We start from the raw sequence: 24,172 nt of genomic DNA, 5'->3' as shown, positions 1-24,172 counted from the left end.
GAGCAGAGAAGAAAGGAGGGGCACGCGGGCGAGGCCGCGAGCGCGGGGGGCGCAGGGCCGGGCGCCCGGGGCCACGCGGGAACCACGTGTGCGCCCGACCAAGCGTGGGCCGCCTGGGGTGGAGGGGCAGCGGGAGGGCCCCGGGAGAAACGGCCCGGAGGCCCCTGTGGAGCGGGAGCACGGGCGCCGGGGGAGCCGCCCTCGGAAGCGGAACGGGGCCCGCCGCAGTGCCCCCGGGACTCAGCAGAGGGCGCCACGCCCACCTTCTTGGCCAGAGAGCTGCTAACGCGCAGGCGCAACCGCCGAGGAGGCGCGGGTGGGCGGAGTCAAGAGCCGGAAGTGCCTGGGCGCCTGGATCGCCCCGCAGGACCTGCCCCTCAGAACTGCCTGGAGGCCCCGCCCCCGGGCGGAACTGGGGGTTGCTGGGCAACCGGTGGGGCGCCGCGGGCGGGCTCCGCGCTCCCCGCAGCCAGCCGAGTGTGGCTCCCACCCCTCGCCCCGGCAGCCTCCCTTCCCGCCGCGTCCCTTCCCGCCGCCTCGCCCGCGTCCCGGAACGCTGCCCGTGGCCCAGCGTCGGCCTCTCCGGCTCCCGCGGCGCCTCCGCGCCCACCGGCTTCGCAGCCCAGTTCCATCGACAGCGAAGCTCTTGGGCCGCGGCGCGACCTCCGCGCTGACTGACTGACGGGCTCTGGGACCATGGGCACCTACACCTACACCTACACCAGCCGGCCCCGCGCGCTGCCCTGCCAGCGCCGCCGCTACCGCGACACCCTGCTGCAGCCGTGCGTGAGCCAGCCCGCGCCTGGGGGCCCCCGCCCCGCCCGGCCCCCTCCCCCTGCCCCTCCCCCTGCCTCTGCTGCACTCTCCGCACTGGCTTCTCCCCTGAAGAGCTGGGGGGGGGGGGCAGAAGGCGCAGCGCGCCTCCCTCGGCTAACTTTCAGGGTCGCGCGTTGCCGACATTTCACAAAGTTTGAGTCAACTAATAGTTATTGTTGCCAGCTACGTGTCAAGCACCTTACCAGGGGCACTTACGTATTTTCTTTTAAAAAGTGTGTTTTTATTGATTTCTGAGAGAGGAAGGGAGAGGGAGAGAAACGTCAGTGATGAGAGTCACGGCTCGGCCGCCTCCTGCCCGCCCCCTGCTGGGGTCGAGCCGGCCGCCGGGCAGGTGCCCTGACCCGGAACCTAACGATGACCTTCTAGCGCCGGGGCCGACGCCCCGCCCCCAGCCCCGCCCAGCCCGCTGCAGACTTTTTCTTGCTGGGCCCAGAGCGGTGAAGCTGGTGTATGACTCCGGTGTGCAAGTGAGGAAAGGTACAGGAGTGTCACACACAGCGGCCGCAGGCCCGGACGGGGCGGCCCAGTCTTTAGTCAAGAACTAGGTGACCCCAAAGAAAGAATTAGGCGATCCTTTCCTGCTGGACCCCAAATTGTGTTTTTACACTAATGAGTGTTTGCAGATATTCAAATATCCATATTTAGAAAGGACCATAATCATTATGGTTGTCTGGAAGTTCTTCCCATACGCCTCAAGTTTTGGAATCAGCAGAACTTCCCAAGAATGAAGGTTCCATGGAAGCAGGGACCTTCCTGTCTGTTGTGTAACTGGGCCCAGGCCTGAGACAGAGCAAGCACTCGATAAAAATGGCTAATTAACGACCCGGCCTCAGCAACGTAACTCTTGATGCTTATTTCAAAAGCTGAGTCCAAATTCCTAATTGTTTTATTCTGATGGAGACATTTTTAATAAATACCTATCACTTTTAAGAAAGCCAAAAATAGAAAATTTAAAACTTAAGAGAGGGATTATTTATATCGTAGAAGGATTCAATTTCAAAAGGTATTCCTTCCAAAAACACTTTCTGGTGCCTTTAAGTGGTTGCTTATAAGTCATTGCTATTAAATCTGACCAACAGATGAAATAATCATTGGTGGTTCGTTAGGAATGGTTTTTTTTATAGAGTTAGTTGATAAGTTGCTAGAACTTGCTTGTATTGAACTCATCCATTGATTTAAGCCGTTGGAAGGAGTGTGGTATATGTATGTGCATTTGACTTTTCAGTTTAAAATTATCCTTATTGGCAATTTTCAATTTACAAAAGTAATATGTGCTTTTTGAAACAAGTGAAAACTACAAAATAAGGATGAATAAAGGCAACGTTAGTTACCCCCTTCCCACCTCTATCCCCACTAATCTGTTGTAAGCAGATTCAGCAATCTTACACTACTAGTCTACACCTCCCGCTGGTGCACACATATATGTAAGCACATGTACATTAATTAAGTTTAGTTCCAAAATAGAATCACACTGTAACACATCTTCATCTGCAGTTGGCCTTGTCCCTTTTTCACAACTCTAATTTTCTTTTTTTTAATCCTCACTGGAGGATATGTTTTTATTGATTTTAGAGAGACGCGGAGAGAATGAGAGAGAGAAACATCAGTCAGTTGCCCCCGAACGCACCCCGACCAGGGATCAAACCCACAACCTGGGAATGTGCCCTGACCAGAGAAATCAAACCCATGACCTTTTGATGCACAGGACGACACTCCAACTGAGCCACACCAGCCAGGGCTCTGATTTCTTTCTTTTTTTCTAATGCTATGTATACCTACACATACATATTTAATTTTATATATATATACATATTTTGTTTTTTATTGTCTGTCATTCATGCTTGGGTCAATTCTTAGTGCCATACCACCTTCCCTTGCAGACCTGCTCTTCTTCTCCTGCCCTCAAGGTGAATCATGCTAATGGTCTTGCATGAATGCTTCTGTACTTTTCTCTACTCTCATCAGTTTCAATAAAGAAGGGGGTTTCAATAAACAACTTTATGTACTGTCCTCTTTATTTTTATGAGCCAGATTTCCAGGGTGGGGTTGTTAGGTCATGTATATTACTAATATGAACAGATGGAACAATATACCTTTTCTCCAGGAATGTTTAAGCATATCCCTTTTCCCAATTCCCACCAGCAAAAGATGTTATGGGTGTGTGTTTTTCTTTTTGGCTTTTAATAGCATAAAAACTAAACCAAAGTCTTTCCTTGTTATTACATTAATTAGTACTGGGAGGCTTTAATTAAATAAGAGTTATGTTTGGATTTTTCCATCCTAACAGCTGACTGGCTACAATATATAGAACAGATTGAGGGAGAAATTTTGTTCCAGACAGTTAAGAGCCTCTAGCAATAGTCCAGGTAAAAGATAGTGGGGGCAGTGAGCAATGGGCAGATGTGAGAAATATCGGGGGTTAGAATTAATCGGACTTGCTGGATGTAGGGAGTAGGGAATGGGAAAGAACTGTGATGTGTCCCAGGCTTCCAGGTTAAGCCAGATGAGATAGGGAACACTAAAGGAGTGACAAGTTGGAGTAGGAGAGTGATAACTGGTTCAAGTTGCCTTTGAGACATTATCGTCAGGGGTCATTGCCCTATCAGTTAGCTCTTCGCGCCTGGAGCTCAGAGGAGGGTTCTGAGCTAAACATGAAATGGGGAGTTTTAGGTACATGATCTTAAGTAAAGCCTTGAGAATGGATGAAGTTAACTAAGGACAAGAGAAGGCTGAGCCCTGAGGAAATCCTCCAGTACAGGAGGAGCTGGAGAAGGCGCAGAGAAACAATCAGCGATAGGGTTCATCACAGAGGCTCAGGGGGGAGGGTGTCAGTGAGGGAGCCGCAGCTGAGCTGAACCCACCAGAGGTCAAGTACGAGGAGCAGCGCAGCATGGCTGGGCCTTAAGGAATAGGAAGCCGGCTTATCCAAGAGGGTTTCTGTATATGACAAATAAGCAACTTACTACCCTCTCAGAATCACTTCTGGTGGAGACTGTTACTGGTATAGATTGATATTTCATTTCATAACCATAAGTAGAATATCATTTAAAGAACTTTGAATGAAAATATCAACTGTATTGTTCACTATTGATCATTATGCTCTCAAATTAAAATTTTATTAATATTAAAAACAATATAATTTTCCCAGCTGGCATGACTCAGCGGTTGAGCATTGACCTAGGATCCAGGAGATCTTGGTTTGATTCCTGGTCAGGGCACATGCCCAGGTTGCAGGCTTGGTCCCCAGTGGGGGGCGTGCAGGAGGCAGCCGATCAATGACTCTCTCATCATTGATGTTTCTCTCTCTCTCCCTCTCCCTTCCTCTCTCTGAAATCAATAAAGGCATATTTTTAAATTTTTTTTAAAAACAATATAATTTTAAAAGATCTTTAAAGTTCAAGAACAATGAGAATTTTAACTTGTTTTATTAAGCCTATTAATGTAACTTTTCACTCCTTTAATCAAACTTCTGTCAGTTCTTTAGGGTGAGCCCCTTTTCAGTTTTTAATGGTAAGTAGTCTAATGTTTTACAGCCCAAATCCATCTCTGCCACTGACTAGCAGTTTCCTTCCTGAGTTTACTTCCTCTTTTTTTCAAATGAAAATTATATTTCCCAACTTGAAGCTTATTGTGAGCAATAAATAAAATAACACATGTGGAGGGCATGGCATGTAATCAGCATTCCGTAAGTGGTTGTCACTTGTCTCCTTATTTTTTGGACTGTGCTAAAACAAAAATCTATTTCCTTAAAATATTTTTGTCTTCCCCTAAGTCTTATTAAAAATGAGTTGATTTCATAGTTACCAGCAGTTATTTAGAATTTGCTCTTTTACAGAGCTGAAGAGCCTATGCCGTACGGAAACATCATGTACGACAGAAGGGTGATCCGGGGCAACACTTACTCTCTACATAAAGAGCTGTCGGTAAGTAGAATTTGAATAGAGTTTTTCCCTATGTGTGGTGAAGGGCCAGTTTATTTGTTGATTTCCTTTCATTTCTAATCTGCTGCAGACAAAAACAATTATAAAATAAATTAAAAATGGATCACTAGAAAAATGAATAGTCCTATAACTATTAAGGAAATTGAGTTTCTAATTTAAAAGTTTCCCTAAAAGAAATCTCCAGGCCCAGATGGTTTCACTGGAGAATTATACCAAACAGGTAAAAAAGAATTTGCGTCAATTCTGAGCAATCTCTTCTGGAAGAGATTTTATGAGGCCAGCATTGCCCTGATGCCCAAATCAAAGATACTGATAACAAAACTACAGGCCAGTAGCTCTCATGGGAGTGTACATACAAAAATCCTCAACAAAATATTACCAAATAGAATGCAGCAATATATAAAAGGAGCTATATACCATGACCAAGCAGGATTTGTTCCAGGAATGCAAAGGTATCCCAGCATTTGCAAATCAGTGTCACCCACCATATCTATAGGTTAAAAAGAAAAATCCCATGGTCATATTCGTTGATGAAGAAAAAGTATTTAACAGAATTCAATACTCATTCATGATACACACAGCAAATTAAAAACTGAGGGGAATTTCCTCAACTTGATGAAGAGCATCCACAGACTACATACAGCTGATCTCATAACTGATGGTGACAAATGCATGCTTCCCCTAGACGGGGAGCAAGGCAGGGACGCCCACTCTCACCATGCTTAGTCAGCGTGGTACTGGAAGTTCCAGCCAGTACTAGATCCAGATCAGAAAGGGAGAAGTAAAGCTGTCGCTAGTTGCAGATTACATGATTGTCTTCCTAGAAAATCCCATTGAATCTACAGAAATACCTAGAACTAATAACTGGGTTGGGCAACATCACAGGATACAAGGTCAACACACAACCACAGTCATATTTCTATATACTAGAAAGGAACGTGCAGAAAACAAAATTTAAAACATAGTACCATTTACAGTCACTTCAAAAACCTGGAATACCTAGGTATAAATCAAAGCATGCACAGAACCTATAAGATAAAATTCACAGAATGCTGTTGAAAGAAATTAAAGACAATCTAAAGAAATTGAAGGACAATCCATAAGCATGGATTGAAAGACTCACCACAGTAAAGATGTTAAATCTCCCCAAATTGATCTGTAAGTATAGCACGGTTGCTATCAAAATTCCAGCAAGATTTATGTAGATCTTGACAAGTTTATTCTAAATTTATATGGAAAGGCAAAGGAATTAAAATAGTTAAAACTTTTTTTTTTTTAATATTAAAGTGGGAAGAATTACTCTACCCTATGTTAAAACTTACCATATGTGATATTAGTAATTGTATCAAAACAGTATTGGTGGAGGAACAGATACATGGACCATTGGAACAGAATAGAGAACTCAGAAATATACCAGCACCAATGCACTCAACTAATTTTTGACAAAGGGGCAAAAGCAGTTCAATGGAGGGAAAGTAGCCTTTTCAGCAAATGGTGTTGGAGCAATTAGACATCCATACACAAAAAATAAAATTAAGTGAACCCCGAACCTAAGCCTTACACTATAAACAAAAATTAATTCAAATGGCTCATGGATTTGAATGTAAAACTACAAACTTTTAGGAAAAAACCTTCAGAATCCAGGGCTAAGCAGAGAGTTCTTAGATATGACACCCAAAGCACAGTCCAGAGAACAAAACATGGTAAATTGTACTTTATCAAAATTAAAAACTTTGTAATGTAAAAATCCTTATAAGAGGACAAAAAGCTACAAGCAAGAAGAAAATATTTGCAAACCACATATCCAACAAAGTCTTATGTTTGGAGTATATAAAGAACTCTCAAAACTCAAAAGTAAAACAACAACAAACAACTAATCCAATTAGAAAATGGTCAAAAGACTTCAGCAGATATTTTATCAAAGAAGAAATTTGGATGACAAATAAGGACGTTAAAAATATCAACATTATTAGTCCTTAGGGAAATGCAAATAAAAACCAACACTGTTGCACCTTAATATACACCTGTTAGAAAAGCTAGAAATTTTTATTTATTTATTTATTTATTTTCATTTTTATTTTTTTAAAAGGTATCTTCATTGATTTCAGAGAGAGGAAGGGAGAGGAAGAGAGAGAGGTAGAAACATCAATGATGAGAGAGTCATTGATCGGCTGCAGCCCACAATCCGGGCCTGTGCCCTGACCGGGAATCGAACCCCGACCTCCTAGATCCTAGGTCGATGCTCAACCGCTGAGCCACGCCCGGCCGGGCAAAGCTAGAAATTTTTAAATAGGGATAATAACAAGTGTTGGTGAGGATGTGGAGCAGCTGGAACTCCCCGCCCATGCTGATAGGAATGTAAAATGGCACATTTACCCTAGAATTTGTTCAGTAGCTACTTGTGAAAACTAACAAGCACTTACCATTTGACTCTACAGTTGCACTCTTAGACATTTATCCCAGAGAAATGGGACCTTATATTCACATATAAACCTGAACATGAGTGAATGTTCATAGCAGCTTTATTCATAATAGCCAAAAACTGAAAACACATTCTAGTATCTTTCAAGAGGTAAATGGTTAAGCAAACCTGGTAGGTCCATGCAATCAAGTGCTACTCAGTATCAAAAGGACTAAACTATTGAGACATATAACAATCTGCATGGATCTCAAGGGCGTTTTGCTTAGTGAGAAAAAGCCAGTCTTAAAGCATGACATATTGTATGATTCCTTGTATGTAAGATTCTCAAGACAAAACTGTGGAGATGGAGAATAGATTAGTGGCTGTTCACTAATGTTAGTGAGCAGAGATGAAGATGGGACTTGGGAAAAATAGAAAGGAATATCCAGGGAGCTCCTTTGTGGTAATGAAACAGGCCTCAAATCCGTATTTGGGATAAAATCACATAGAACTATATACACAAACACGAATCAATGCATATAAAAATGTTTCAGGTAAAATGTTCTTAGAATTCTAACTTTAAATATTAAAAGTTTTTTCATGCAAAGTACTTTTGTATTTTCCCACTGTTTTCATATTTCCCTTGGGATAAGACAGATTAACTAGGGAATGATTTCAAAACGAGATAAGATACACAGTCGGGGCCCTCCAAATAGTGCAGAGCTACGGTGAAAAATTACAGCTTTGATCCCTTAGCTATTGCTTTGTGTATTTGGACAGGCTTTGTTTGGACTGAGGGAAAGAGCCAATAATACTGTAATAACTGTATACGGTGCCAGGTGGGTACGAGAGTTCTCAGGGGACCACTTTATAAATTATATGAATGTCTAACCACTATGATGGACACCTGAAACCAATATAAAAATAATATTGAATGTCAACTGTAAGTGAAAAATAAAAATAATCTTAGTGCTTTTCAATCTCTTAACTGTATATTGAAGTTTATTATACCTGGATGCTATGTCAGTGTACTAGGTTACTACACACGAGGGGAAATCGTGGTAAAAATACTTGAATGAGGAAAAACGATTTATTAGATGAGATCCTGCACCATTTATTCCACTTAACAGTTGTACTTTCAAGTTACCTTTATGCTTCATCAGACACCTTTATAATTATCTGGCACACAGAACGCAGCGCAAATGGAACTTGAACCCGGCCCCGCCCAGCAGGGAGCCGTGGGGGCAGGCGCTTTCGCGCAGCGCAGCGCTGTGTGCTTTGAAAACCGTTCCTAAGCTTTAGGTGCCTTTCCTGCCCCTCTCAGCACGGGCAGTCCAGCGACGAGCGGGTGCAGAGGCAGCAGCTGGCTAAGAAGAGGAGCGCTGCCAGAAAACGGACCCAGGAGCAGCTCAGGCCGCGGACGCCGGAGCCCGTGGAGGGCAGGAAGCACGTGGACGTGCAGACAGGTACACGCCGCCGCCCTCTCGCTCAGCTCCCTGTCGGTTCTTTTCATTTGGCCTTTCTGTTACTTACGTATCTGTTATGTATCCTAGTACTTCCCCAGTTACTTAGTAGAAGTCAGTTCATTAACAAAACTCATAGACTCCGTACTCTTATGATGTTGGGTACACATGGCAATGTGAGATGGGCCTTGGTTTTTTTAAAAAATTTTATGACCAGATTAATTCTCTCTTAGCCCTTTTTACATATTTATTTTCCAACTGAGTTTATTTCTCACTTTTTTATAGCCCAGTGTGAATCACTGGGACTTAAGAAGAAGAGAGCGATGTCGTCCAGTTTGGGCATTTTATTTGCTTTTTGAGAGAAGTGAACCTTTCAGATCCGAGCCCTGCTCCTCCATGGCCTCTTCTGTTCTCTCCCCTGGTCTCCTTTCACTCGAGCTCTCCCCAGGGCCACACGGGCTCTTCTAGGCTAGTGCCAGCCTCTTCCTACTTGTCTAACTATTCTCAGCTAGAGGGGCTTTCCTGTTCCTGAGGGTCTAGCTGTTTGCTGACAGAGTGTTGATAGTCAGGCACTACTTGGTGTTCTCCATGGACCGTGTAACCACTCAAGGTGCACCTTGCACCCAGTCAAGATGGTGAGTGGATTCATCAGAGTTATTTCTGGGTAGTAAGAGCGAAAGGAAGAGAAGCAGTCCACGCTTTTCCCCCTCCCTTGAGGCTAAGTCTAGAATGAGTATGTCTGTGATTAGCCAATATAGTTGTAATTCTATGAGAGATACATTTTAATGTTTATTTATATCATCAGAATATTAAGTGATACAATGGTAGCCACCTTTTGTTGAGTATTTCCTAGATCTCAGAGACTGTACCAGGTCCTTTACCTATGTATCTCCTTTATTATTAAAAGACTCCATGTGACAGATCATTATGATCCCTTGTACAGACAGATAAAGAAACTGAGGCCCAAAGAGGATGTTATTGGCTTGGCCCTATGTTCAACATCTGACTCCAGGTCTCGTGTTCTTTGCATGATACCACGCAGCCCTTGCCTCATGTAAACGTTTCCTAAGGTGAAATTTGTTTTTATATATCTATTTATAATCTATAGGCTATTTATAATCACATAGCATAGTAACATGGGGCATAATTTTTTTAAATATCCAAGAATTTTAAAATCTTTATATGTTTACTATCTTAGAACTCAGTTTTATAGGTGGGTTATTAACTTTCCACCCCATATTATACATTGCATCTTATATACATCTATGGTTTTAGTTTCATTTTCACATATAACACTCAATGCTTTCTCAACATTCAGTAAATATTCCAGCCTGCCTGCCTGACTACTATGGTCTTCCAAATATATAAAAATGCTTAGTACAACGTGTGAATTGAACCCCTCACTTGAGCACTTTCTAAGTCTTATTTTGATCCATTTAATTCTATTTTGAAGGAGCTGAAGTTTCAGATACAGGTATATGCTTGAATAGACCAGAATTTCAAACTCAATGTATATGGTATTCTCTTAGAATTATACCTTGAAGAAATTGCTGACCGCATAATAGAAGTTGATATGGAATGCCAAACAGATGCATTTTTGGACAGACCACCAACACCACTCTTTATTCCTGCCAAAACTGGCAAAGATGTGGATACCCAAATACTAGAAGGAGAGGTATAGTACATTATTTGGACTTCCCTCTATCTTCATTATAAATAGGTAAAGTTAGGTTTAGTTAAAATCTTAATAGGCGTACAAACCACTACACAATCAGAAAGATTCTACTTACTGGATTTCTTTCCAAATTTATCTCTAGTAGTTTTATCCTAAAGTACCCAGAAATATTTTGAAATACCATGTTCTGATTTCCCCTCCTTGCTGATCAGAAATAAAAATCATTAGCTGTTGTTTTTTACTTTCATGTGTCTGCATACTTGCTTATTGTATAACTACAAGTAGATTTGTACCAAATAAAGAAAGCTAATATCTCTGGTATAAAAGATTCTATTAGTTGCTTATAGATTACACAACTTTTGTGAAGATAACCTATGTTTAAAGGCAATGCTTATGTGCAAAATGACTTAAACAAGGCTTAAGACTTGAAGGAACTTGAAAGAACTGTCACTGAAATTGAGAAATCAAATAAGTCTTCTGCGTAAGCTACACAGAAGAGTGTATTTGCCTCTAAATCCTGGAGATGAATCACATAATATCCATTTTCTTAGTTTTTCAACTGTTATCAAAACCAACCAGTAAAAACTGAGTAGAAAAGGCAGGGAATAAGAAATACAAGGATATTTCTCTTGGGTTTAGAGTTTGTTTGATCTTAAAATTGTTGAGCATCTGGGCTCATTGTGATGACTGCATAGATCTTTTTATAACTTTGACTTAATGCATTTTGCCTGTAAACAGAGTGCTATTCTGTGTGCCTCACAGGGCTGTTTGGGGGATTAAAAACCATAAATAAAGCACCAGCACTGTGTCTGGCACACAGAAGACCCTCGGTACAGAGTATGTTGTTACTGCCACCTTTCTAGATATTTTTTCATTGAGCATTTTGTTCATGATTGAAATTTGAAGTTTGCTTTGTTTTATGCATTTAAGCTCTTTGACTTTGACCTTGAAGTTAAGCCGATGTTAGAAGTTCTGGTGGGAAAGACCATTGAGCAGGCTCTTCTGGAAGTGATGGAGGAGGAGGAGCTGGCTAACCTGCGGGCCAGTCAGCACGCCTACGAAGAGCTGCGCAACGTCGAGCTCGCCGAAGTCCAGAGGCTTGAAGAGCAGGAGAGACGACACCGAGAGGAAAAAGTAGAGTTTTCCATTTTTCTTTCTTAGACGGCCTTTTGGCTATGTAACAAATGATGTTGAAAATTACACATAGCATGTTGTAGAGTGAAAGATCTTTGGAAATATGCTAGAAAATAGTTGTTCAGGTCTTTCCTGTTCTATAGATCATAGAGCCTTCATGAACTGAATTATGTTTTTTTAAATTCCACCATATATTAATGTACCTAAAATTCTTAAATGAAATAATTTAAATTACATATGTCCCAACTGAAAGGCACTTTTAACTATCAAGCGCCCAAGTGAAAGACAATGTCGATTTGCCCAAAGTTAGTGGCAGAAAAGGTGGAAGGGAAAGGGGAACATATCTGAGATAGGTGGGGGGCAAGAAGCAGAGGATCTGAGTAGGACTCTGGGCTTTTTCTCAGGGCCAGACCCTTCTCTGTACCCTTAGGGATATGCCAGAACCACTCGGGTCCTTATAGAACATTTCCTAGATTAGAGGTTTTTAGAACCTTTGATAAGGAAACTTTTGGAATCCAGTTTTTAAAATATGCCATGAACCTCCAGTTAGGAAACAGTAGGCTTAGTGTGTCTGGCAAGAACTGTCACCCTGTGTTGTGCACTGAAAGAATAAATTATAGAGGAATGCCTGAACACCTAAACCAGTTACAGTAATTTCCCCAAGAGTCCCACTTACTACCCAGAGGGGCTGCATTGCTGAGACATTCTACTCAATAACTGATCAAAGGGACGTTCAGTTTCACTCCAAAGAGAATAATTAACTGTGTAAAGAGCATATGGCTTACAGTAAAGGTTGTATAAAAGCAAAGTTTTTGTTTACAAATATAAAATGAGCACTGGCAAGATGAGCTTTGTTGAAATAATCAGTGAAATCTATCAAAGAATACTTATTTTTTAGTTTATTTACTATTAGAAAATATATTATGAAAAAATGAAGAATATAAATCATCTAGGTTTATACTTGCTTAAACTTTGAAAATAGACTCAAATAGAAACTATATTAATGTGTTCACTTGTACATGGGAGTGGAGAGGACAGTCCATTGGCTTTATAGAGATTGTATAGTCTACAAGAAGCAACAGCAACAAATAGGGGTTTTACAATTTTTGGAACTTTATGACTCCAAAAAATCATTGCAAATGAGACAATTCACTGGCCCAAGTTCTTTCCTGAAGACATTTAAGCAACTATGATTTTCACATCAGCAATACTTTATGATACTACTGTGTAAAAATGCATATAACTCTTAAAATCCCTTGATATCATCCATACAGTCAAACATGTGTGTCTTGAAATCGTTTTACTTGAAAATGGATCTGGAGGTAAATTTTGCCGTAAGCTCCCTCTCTGAGTTCAGTACCTACTAGCTGTTGAAATTCATTAAAATCTTGATGGAAAATATGAACCTTTAATAGACAGGCACCTTGCTGGCCATTCTCTTGATAAAAATAGAAGTCCAAATCCTTCCTCGCTAGCTTCAGGCCTTGGGGAGGGCGGACGGCTGGGTCACCGTGAACTCTGTCTTTGTCTGGGCAGGAGCGGCGGAAGCAGCAGCAGTGGGAAGTCTTGAACAAGCACAAGGAGACGGAGCAGAAGATCGCCGCCCGGGCCTTCTCGCAGCGCTACCTGGCCGACCTGCTCCCCTCCGTGTTTGTCAGCCTCCGGGAGGGGGGCTACTTTTTTGATCCCGTTGAAAGAGGTTTGTGGAGGTTTTTATTAGATTAGCTGTGTCACAATAAGCGTCGTCTTAACCATTCAGATTTATCTCCTGCCCACTTTTATTTTGAAATGGAATCTTTCTATATCTGAAGCAAATTGAAAAGTCACTTACAGTTGTTTTAAGTAAAAACTGTTACTAATAAGTATATTATAAAGGTCTTGATCTTAGGATGCTAGTTTGTCTTGATTCAGAAGCAACATTGGACAGTAGAAAGAAATATGGACTTTATGTGGAAAAGTGTGAGCTCGGGACCCAGCCTCATCATTAAATAGCTTTGTGGCCTTCAGTTTTCTTACTGGGAAATGAGGATTACTTAGGAGTTCAGTGTCATAATATATACAAAACTTTTGTAGGCTGTAGAGCGCTGTGTATATGTAAGTTGTTGTTATTAACTTTTTCTCAGCCGATTTCCTTTTCTAATCAAAAGCCTTTGGAAGCAGTGATTAAGGTCACTTATTTATTGAGTGAGGCATCGGCACCATCCCAGGCATTGCATTGGGTGTTGGACATAAAAAAAGGGAGACCTGGTCTCTGCCTCGACAGACCCAGACCGTCAGCGTCCCCACAGAGCCACCTCTCCTCAGCTAGTCTGGCCAAGTAGACGTCAGTGTTGCCATTTTCTCATTGCCACCCATTTTCTCACCGCCACCCTTCTTCCTCAGGCTCAAAGTGCTTAAATCCACAGCGCTGTGTGTGCAGGTCCTATCTCAAATGGCTAACAGTATTTGGGGATGTTAGTAATGTGCATTTTCGCTTATTACACATTCAGTTCATACTCAGAGGTCAGATTACACACAAATATTATTAGTTTACATTTATATTGTACTTTCTAATTTATATAGTGTTTTTCGTACATGATACTTTGTGACCCTCCCAGTAACCCTGTGGGATGGCTAGGGCAGGTTAATTCCCATGGATTCCCATTGCCTTGTTCCGGACCACTCACCCGGGAAGTGCCAGGCTCAGACTGACCAGAACTCCCACCCTAGGTCCTGAGCGCTCTCCAGGTTTCCATGCCACCATCTTGCTGTGTTAGTCACAGGAGCCAGCAACCTTTGTTTATCTTGTGAATTTCTGAAAAAATCCTTTATAGGTCATTTAAAAGCTTGTAAATAGATTCATGCCTAGCTTGAAATTATTTATAGTAATGAATATAACACTCTATCACACTGTCATCATCGCACTGAAAAATAGAAATTAGATGCCTACCTCAAAAAGCTATTTTTGAATATTAAAATGTGTATTGTAATGGACCATATTTTTAAAAGGCTTACACAGTAGTGGGTTTTCACTTCAGTTTGAACAGCTTTATCACTATGGAAACCCCTAGTCTCTAGAGGGCCTCTTCTCAGATGCCCTCTGACCTGTGTCCTCTGAGTCTGATGAGCTGCCGTTAGGCGCCAGGCTTCAGGCGGGGGCCTGTTTTCACAGGTTGCTCAATCCCAGGCTGGCGTTGCATGTAGACTGCACATCTGCTCCCGGGTCCACAACCCCCCCCCTCCTTGATCCATCTCAGGCCACCTGTAAAGTCAGCTTTGAAGGCTTTGGCTCCAAGGAAGGCCTCATAGTTTGAAAATACTTTTTCTACTATAATAGACAGGAAGTGGACCAGAACATAGAGAATGTGGCAGAACTAGTGCTCTGTGAGTCTATTTAACATCTTGTGTTAAAAAAACAATGCCGACAATATTGCCGTTGTAACATTAGGGGGAAAGCAGACTCTTCCTATCTGTAATGATTCGTAGAAATTACTTAATGATTAAAGTTAACTTTTTTATCGTAGATATTGAGCTAGGATTCCTTCCGTGGCTAATGAATGAAGTTGACAAAACCATGGAACACAGCATGGTGGGAAGGACAGTGCTTGACAGTAAGTTATTTTTTAAGTCATTTCTCAAATTTTTCAGTAGAAAGAATAAATGGAAGAAAGATGTTAATTTGACAGTTTTAGTTCTTAATTTTTCAGAATATCAATTATATTAACTAACCAACATACAAATTTTTACCCTCAATATTATTTTTGGTTCTTCTGTAATTTAATCAGAACTAATCCCTTTTGTCATTACTTTGTAAATGACACCTTGTTGAAACGGGCATTGACCGTAACTCGTATTCCGTTCGTTAAGTGGCTCAGAAGGTTAGAGCCCTGACTTCATATAAAAGGCTGTGATATACGGACGGAATGAGGCCTGGTAAATGTTTTACATGCATCATAAGCGAGCATCATGACTTCTAAAATATCAAAAACCACAGTGACCTCTGTACATACAATTTTTCAGTGTTGATCCGAGAAGTGGTTGACAGGAGACTGACAATGTACGAGCAAAAGGCGGCCAAGCATCAGCCCCTGAACCCCGAGGACGGGCTCGGCGGTCCTGGAGCAGTGAGACACCCGTCAGTGGGGCATGACTTCCAGGAGCAAAGTACATCACAGGCACAGAGGCCGCTGCCAAACCCAGACTCCCTGCAAAGGCCGTCCTATGATGGAAGGCCTGAAGAGAGGCTGTCGTCCCAAGAAAGGAAGCTAATCGAAGAAGAGGAAGAAGACAAGGAGCCGATAGAGCTGAAGAGGTCCTTAGGGAGGGAGGAACAGCTGCAATCCCGGGGATCCTGGGAGGCTTGACATGGCCCACAGCCCACCAGCCCTGCAAGCAACCAGGTAATGGCGGCAGGCCCCTCAGGCTCTGCAGGTTATGTTGAATTTAGGCAATGGGTCTTTTTGTCTAATGGACTTGGCAAATCGAATATGTTGAAATAATAAAACTAATAATAAGTGAAACTTAAATACTTCATTTATTTAATAGTAGAATATCTAAAAGTTATAACCCTAATGAGAATTATGCTTAATTACAAGTTCCCCATTATCGCTATATATAACTAAAGAAGTCTTTTAAAAAAAAAAAATGTTACAACTAGGATATCACTACCGTTAAAAGGTATTGGTAATGGTATTGGATTGGTGTCTATAATTCTCACTTTGAATTAGGGCATATTTATCTTTGTGTTTTAGTGACATTAACTTACAAATTAAAATGTAATAAGTTGATAGTTTAAATGATATTTTTCTTTTTTTCATAAATCATGAAAATAGCATAACTGAAATATATGAGTTAAAAGGTACAATAATGATATTATGTTTGCTTATAAATAAAATCAATCAAGACACTTAAAAGTTTGAAATTTCAGGATAAAAATATCTTAAAGATAACATTTAAACAATTTTCAATTTATTCAAAAATAGAGTTTAAAGCATGAATAGCCCTGGCCGGTGTGGCTCTGTTGGTTGGGTGTTGTCCTGTGCACTGAAAGGTTGCTGGTTCGATTCCCCATCAGGGATATGCCTGGGTTTCGGGCTTGATCCTGGTAGGGGGTGTGCAGGAGGCAGCCAATTGATGTTCAGCTCCCACATCAATGTTTCTCTCTCTCTCTCCTCTCTCTTCCTTTCTCTCTCTAAAAGTCAATTTAAAAATTTTTTTAAAACATCAATAAATTTTTGTCAGTATGTACACATAATTTTTATAAATATTGAATATTTTTATAATAATTGTGTATACTATTGGCTAACATTTTAGATTATATTGATATCCATATTTACCACTAGGTGTCAGTAAAATCCTGAAGTGAAGTTAACTTGCGTCCAACTTCGTACATAATTTAATGACCATAAAGAGACCTTAGTAGAAGACAAAGTGTTCAAAAATAGATTGTATTCCTTGGAGTCTTTAAACTCACAATATGTTTTTTTATATACATCATTTTTTATTTTCAGTTACAGTCAACATACATTATTATATTAGTTTCAGGTGTACACCCCAGTGATTAGACATTACATAACTTAATAAGTGGTCATTACAATAAATCTCACACCCATCTGACACCATACATAGTTATTGGAATATTATTGACTGTACTCCCTGTGCTGTACTTTACAGGCCCGTGACTGCTCTGTAACTACCAATTTGTACTTAATCCCTCCCCCTCTCTCACCTACCCCCCAAACCCCCTCCCTCCTGGCAACCTTCAAAACGTTCTCTGTATCTATAAGTCTGTTTCTGTTCTGCTTGTTCGTTTATTTTGTTTTTAGGTTCAGTTGTTGATAGATATGTATTTATTGCCACATTTTTTATCTTCTCTTTTTAAAGAAGATCACACTGAATATCTTATCTTGCCCTAAGTCATCTGGCAGCTCTGTAGGGATGTTAGTGGACTTCGTCCTGTATCTCAGACTCTTAAAATGTTAGTTTTAGGATAGACCTTAGCTGTCTGTTCTTCAGTCTTCCCTCCCTTACAGGATCCTTACCAGGTGGTCCTTTAGTCTTGTTTAATTCCTTCAAAGGTAGGCCTTTCACTTTATGAGCTGCTCTAGAACAGCATTTCTGTCTTATTTAGTTTTTTCTCCCAGGTCTAGGCTGTGGTAAATGCTCAGTCAACTGCACTATAGAACTGTTCCCGTTATTAGAAATTTATGTTATACTGAGTCAAAATCTGTCCCATTATAGCCTGTTTTTTAGTCATAATCATTTGGCAATGATTATGGTGGAGGGGGACAGAATAATTTTATTACCATATCAACCCTATTCTATACTCTGGCAAGTTTTTCCTTCTTAACAAATTTTTTTCTCCCAGTGAAAATCACCGCTCTTCCAGTTATTCCTTATACGGCATAGTTTCAAAGCTCCGTCATTCTCCATCCTGGTTACTGTTTCCTAGAAACTCCTACTTGGTCAGAGTCATCTTAAAACAGGTTTCCCAGAATCGAGTCCTTTGCTGTAAAGGTCATATGACTCAGCAAGGAGTACTGTAGGGCTACTATTCCCCATGATTTGTACATCTCCCACTCGATTCTTCTCAAGTCACATATCTAGAAACTTCATTTTTAGAACCTAGGGGAGAAAAAGCCAAAATGACTTCTGAGCAGTCACAGTGTCACAAAGTCCACACACTTTGCAGCAGGCCAGGCAATCCTGTTCTAACTTATTGCTGATCTGTGTGGCTATTTGATTATTAACTTCACAGAATACTAGAAGTAGCATATTAACAAGGAGAAGGACTTCTGTGGGAAGGCCCTTGGGCTAACAAAGCAAAAAGGCAGAAAAAAGGGCAGGAAAAAAGCAGATAACTCTCAAAGCACAGCAGTCTGGGACCAGAATCGAATATTCCTCAGCAGGTCCTGAATACATCATTATATAAGAGCACAGTCAGAAATTATGGAAGAAGTACTCCTGGAGTGGTGGGGTACGGACCTCTGAATATCTGCTCCTCCACAAAAGTGATGAGAACACAGGCAAAAATTGTCCAAAAAAATCAACATTTTCCGAACTCTGGAAATTAGCCAAAGATTTGCAACAATGAAGAGCACTTATTCAAGAGGAATAGCTGCATCTTCGTAAGAACAGTAAGCTTTGTGGCATCTTAACGTGCCCTATTTCTATCTCATTCTATTTGAGCCTTGAAAACCTACAGACTCAGAACCACAGTAACTGAGAAAACCAGCAGCCTAGCAGCCACCAGAGGAAGCAAAACAGACCGAGAGCTCCCCAAAAGCCATATCCCTAGAAAATTATCGCCACTTGAGTTCCCTGGAAAAGTTCACTTACAGGGCTTATCTTTATTTGACCTGACTCAGAGCTTGCTCAGTGAGGAAAGTCCTAACACTTGGGCATTTGTAAAAAAATTTTTTAAATCAGCAGCAATTATTTAATATCACAGCTGCCTGAGGCAGAAATCCCAGTTGGAACAAACAAGAGGCTGGCCCACAACATTGAAAGGGAAATCTGGGGATTGAGATGTTCATAGGGGGCTTTGAAAAGCTTCAGTGCATTCCTGGGAATCTATATGTAGGGTACTTTGTAGGGCTGTGAGCATGCCCAGAAAGACGTGAGGGGACTCATCTCTGGCTGACCTTGATGTTCTGCTTAAGCAAGTATTGAAAGCTAAGTCAGAGCTGTAAACTGCTGAAGTATTGAGGGCATGTCCCAACACACCAAGAGCCCATCAGCAAAGGGTGAAAGGCTTGCTGGTTCTGGGTATTTAAGAAAATCTCTGTCTAATCATTAGCTGGTGACTAAGCTAACTGAGCAAGGACTTATTTGGCAGAACGCAACAAAGAATACAAATTTACAGAATTTGGTCAGGAAGCCGTTACACAGTAAAACCAACAAAAACCCAGGTTGGAGGGGTGGAGCAAGAATCTGATGTTCAGGGTTATTACATTTTAAGTCTTTAAAGTGTCCAGATGTAAACCCAAAAACTGGAAGATGTACAACAAATAGGAAAGTATGGTCCATGCAGAAGAAAAAAGGCAGTCAATAGAAACTATTCCTGAGGAAATCCAGATTTTGACCTTACTAGACAAAGACATTAGTCAGCTATTATAAATATGTCCAAAGAGTTAAAGAAAACCATGTCTAAAGAATTAAAGTATGAGAATGATGTCTCATCAAATAGTGAATATCAAGAAATAGAAATTATAAAAAAGAACCAAAGGGAAATTCTGCTGTTGAAAAGTATAACAAATGAAAATTTCACTGCAGGGCCTCAATAGCAGATTTGAACTGGCAGAAGAAAGAATTCATGAAATTGAAGTTGTCAATTGAAATTACCCACTCAAACGAACAGAAATAAAAATGAACAGAGCCTCAGAGACAAGTGGGATATCACAAGCATACTAACAGACACATGGTAGGAATCCTGTAAGGAGAGAGAAAAGAGAAAGGGCAAAAAAATTTTGAAGAAACCATGCTGAAAATTTCCTCACTTCAATGAAAAATCACAGTAGGGTGCATACATTAGTAATCCCTGATAAATCCTGTCCTATCAAAGGAAACTTTTTAAAAATAGATTTTGTGGTTGTGTATATTTTTATTTCATTGACACTATTTAGAAGTTAAATTATTAAAAAGAAAGAATGATTACCTATAATCTCACCACGAAAAGTTAATAAGGGTTATCATCTATAATATTTCCTCCCAGCCTTTTTTTTATGGCAATGTATATGTTTATAATTTCACCACATTGGGGTTGTGTTGAATATAGTTTTATTTTCTGGTTTTATTATTTAATCTATTTTTCATTTTCCCATATTATTCAGTATTCTTTACAAACAGCACCTAACATGGGATTATTGGTTTAACAATATCCTACTGTTGGTCATTGAAGAATTTTACGCTCTCAATACATGGTGAAGTTAATTGCTTTCCAGAAAGATTATACCAGCTTTTTACCTTCCCAGCAAAGTAATGGGATTTGGATAAGTTATGTTTTTGCCTTGTAATAAATCATCTTTTATGCTAAAAGACAAGTAGGAATTTTCAACTCTAGTAAGGAGAGACTAAAACCCAACTGGAGGACTCCCCACAGAAAACAACTATAATATTACTGACTCTGTTCCCTGTGCTATACCTTACCTCCCATGACTGTTCTGTAACAACCAATTTGTGCTGCTTAATCCTTCACCTTTCTCACCGATCCCCTCAAACCCCCTTCCCTCTGCCAATCATCAAAATGTTCTCTATCTATGAGTCTGTTTCTGTTCTGCTTGTTTTTTAGATTTAATTGTTGACAGATAGGTACTTATTGACATTTTGTTGTTCATATTTTTGAACTTTATTTTCTTCTGTTTTTCTTAAAGAAGACCCTTTAACATTTTGTACAATACTGGTCTGGTGGTGATGAACTCCTTTAGCTTTTTCTTGTCTGGGAAGCTCTTTATCTGTCCTTTGATTCTGAATGATAGCTTTGTAGAATAGAATAATCTTGGTTGTCAATCCATGTTTTTCATCACTTTGAACATTTCTTGCTACTCCCTTCTGACCTGGAAAGTGTCTGTTGAGAAATTAGCTGACAGTCTTATGGGAGCTCCCTTATAAGTAACTAACTGCTTTTCTCTTGCTGCTTTTAAGATTCTCTGTCTTTAACCTCTGGCATTTTAATTATGATGTGTCTTGGTGTGGGCCTCTTTGGGTTCATTTTGTTTGGGACTCTATGCACTTCCTGGACTTACATGTCTATTTTCTGCACCAAGTTAGGAGAGTTTCTGCCATTATTTTTTCAAATACATTTTCAATTTCTTGCTCTTTCTCCTCTCCTTTTTGGCACCCCCATAATGCAAATATTGGTATGCTTGAAGTTGTCCAGGAGGCTCCTTACACTCTCCTCATTTTTTAAAATTCTTTTTTCTTTTTGTTGTTCTGATCAGATGTTTTTTGCTTTCTTATATTCCAAATCGCTGACTTGATTCTCAACTTCATCTACTTTACTGTTGATTCCCTGTAAAATATTCTTCATTTCAGTTAATGTATCCTTCATTTGTGACTGGTCCTTTTTTATGCTTTTGAAATTCTCACTGAGTTCACTTAGCATCCTTTAACCAGTGTTTTGAATTCTGCATCTAGTACAGTGCTTATCTCTGTTCTGTTTAGTTCTTTTTCTGGACTTTTAGTCTGGTCTTTCATTTGGGACATGTTTCTTTGTCTCCTCATTTTGGCAGCTTCCCTGTGTTTGTTTCTATGTATTAGGTAGAGTTGCTATGTCCCTCAGGCTTGGTAAAGTGGCCTATTGTAATAGGTGTTCTGTAGGGTCCAATGGCACGACTTCTCCAGTCACTCAAGCTAGGCACTCGAGGTGCATCCCCTGTGTGGGCTGTGTACACTCTCCTGTTGTAGTTGAGCCTTGATTACTGTTGGCACATCCATGATATGGACTTACCCCCATGCCAATTGGCTACAAAGACTGGCTGCAACCACTCACCACTGTCCTCCAACCACTGTGGAGAATCAGCTGTGCAGGGACTCACCCCACAAAGCAGGACTTACTTTAGTGGGGCTCTGGTGCCCACTGAGTCTGCCCCTTGAGTATATCACTTGTAGAGGTGGTTAGGTGATGATGCTTTGATGGGTGCACTGGCTCTGGGGCCTCCAGGAAGTGCAGGCCAAGGTTAGCTTCCACCTGTGTTCTTCCTGGGGCCACCTGGTCTGATCTGCAAAGCAGTCTGCTGATGGTTGCTACTTGTGTTGGGATTGGAGGTACCCAGGCAAGGCCAAGCTTTGAACCAAGGCCGGCTGCTGCTAATGCCAAGCCTAGGACCACTTAGCAAGAAATACAGGGCACACTGAGGCAAGATGCTGCTTGTTTGGGAGATTTTAGGAAAATCTGAAGTGAATCAAGACAGGTCATTTGTATGGAAAAGTCACTGGAAACAGCTTGGGTGGGCTTGAAAGTTGGGGGGGGCGGGCGAGGACCTCAGGGAATCACCAGAGCTCCATAAACAGTATGAGCCAGGTTGATGGAGTCTCAGATATGGTGTCCACCTTCCAGCCCTGTGTGTGTGTGTGCAGGGTGGGGGCCGGGGGGGGGCGATGATTGTCTCTGAAAAGAAACAATGGCCTCTGCCAGCACTATAAACCCTGTACATAATACAAAAAGCAGCTACATCGGTGACTTGGAGAGAATGGAGCAGACAGAATCTAGTGGAGAGGACAAGCTCAGAGGAAGAGAGGAGGGGAGCTGTGCAAAGTATTCCCTGTGCTCATGGCTTGTATCTGGGGGCTGAATGTCATCTATGTGGAGTACGTGGCATTGGAGGGAATGGCCAGAAAACCCCGAAACTAGGGAATTGTGGCCACTGAAAAGGTGGAGGAATCTTGGAAGAGAAGGAGCAGGAGAGGGTTTCACCGAAGATGTGGCCCACATTTCTGAGTGACCCTTGAACCACCTATGTGTGAACGAGACTCAGTAGAGCAGTCAAAGGTAAAATATCTGAGCTGAGCCTAGAGCCGTCACCCAGAAACAGAATTTGCAATTCAGGCACAGACAAGGTAAGTGCCTGCTTTAAAAGAAACAATAATCATGAGAGAAAAATAACAGCATCCATAACGTCCACAATTTAACATTCATAATGTCCAGGATATAAAATAAACAACCCATCACACAAAGGACCAAGAAAATGGAACACATTCTCAAAAGAAAAGAAAGTCTTCTGAGTCCAACGCCAGGATGTTCCACATACTGTGACTAGCAAGAGGATGATATTAAACAGCTACTACAACTCTCCTCAACGAAGTAAAATAAAATGTGCTTTCAATAAGTAAAAAATAAGAGATCTCAGGAGAGAAATAGAAATGATTAAAGAAAAATATATAAAATTCTAGAACTGAAAAATATATCTGAAGTTTTTAAATTATTGGATACGTTTATCAGGTGAATGGAAATGACAGAGTAAAAGGTAAGTATACTTGAAGAGTAACCAATAACATTTATCCAGCGTGAAGAACAGAGGAAAACTGAAAACTAAGGTCATCAGTGAACATGAAGCAGAACAAACAGGACAATCTCACTCCGCGACACACCATAGTCAAGCTGTGGGAAGCCCAATACGAAGGGCAAGTCTTGAGGGCGGTATGAGGAAAATGACAGGTTATAGACTGAGAAACTGATTTAATTAACGGACGAATTCCGATCAGAGATTATTCCGGCCAGAAGAGAATGGACCAGCATCTGGAAAGTGTGAAAGAAACAATGCACCTGGAATTCTGTCCTTCAAGAATGAAGGTGAAACAAAGACATTTTGAGATAAATGAAAACTTAAGAATTTATCACCAGGAAAACCCACATGATAAGACATGCTAAAGAAAGGTCTTCCGGCTGAAGGGAAATGATATGGGATAGAAGGTTGGATCCGCAGCCTGCTAAAGAGCATGAGAGAGGATAAATATCTGGAGACATGCAAAAGATGGTTTTCTTCTCTGCTTTTTCTCCTTTCAGGTTCCTTCAAGTCATAGAGCTCTTTAAAGCAAAAATTATAAAAATTGTTTTTAATGAAAAGTTAAATGTTTATTTACTCAGCAAATATTTATGTGGATAAAGTTGCATGCCTACTCAAGCCAGGCACCATATCAAGCCTTTTGTATGCACCAATTTAATTATCACGGCAGTCCTGTAAGAAGAGAATCTCCACTTCACATTAGAGGAAACTGAGATTGAGAACTTAAGGGACTTGCCTGT

The 24,172-nt window shown here is 40.9% G+C and overlaps 1 protein-coding gene across 2 annotated transcripts in view; it reads left to right on the top strand.

Moving 5' to 3' along the window:
• The first annotated feature begins 404 nt into the window (after positions 1-404).
• RSPH3 (radial spoke head 3) overlaps positions 405-24,172 on the top strand; it is a 52,378-nt gene continuing 28,610 nt past the window's right edge. Inside the window, exons 1-8 of one of the 2 annotated variants that reach the window (XM_081141228.1) lie at positions 405-782; positions 4,673-4,760; positions 8,504-8,645; positions 10,172-10,317; positions 11,248-11,451; positions 12,988-13,150; positions 14,955-15,041; positions 15,451-16,676. In XM_081141228.1, the coding sequence (XP_080997354.1) occupies positions 697-782; positions 4,673-4,760; positions 8,504-8,645; positions 10,172-10,317; positions 11,248-11,451; positions 12,988-13,150; positions 14,955-15,041; positions 15,451-15,794 (1,260 nt within the window). In that variant the 5' untranslated portion in view covers positions 405-696 and the 3' untranslated portion in view covers positions 15,795-16,676. Of the gene's footprint in view, positions 783-4,672; positions 4,761-8,503; positions 8,646-10,171; positions 10,318-11,247; positions 11,452-12,987; positions 13,151-14,954; positions 15,042-15,450; positions 16,677-24,172 lie in introns of those variants that run through there. The other variant, XM_081141229.1, reaches the window with a different exon arrangement.

Source organism: Miniopterus schreibersii (assembly GCF_964146895.1).
Source record: "Miniopterus schreibersii genome assembly, chromosome: 6".
Classification (NCBI taxonomy): Eukaryota; Metazoa; Chordata; class Mammalia; order Chiroptera; family Miniopteridae; genus Miniopterus; species Miniopterus schreibersii.
Note: the sequence above shows the minus strand (reverse complement) of the source record. Positions and strands in the feature narration are given on the sequence as shown.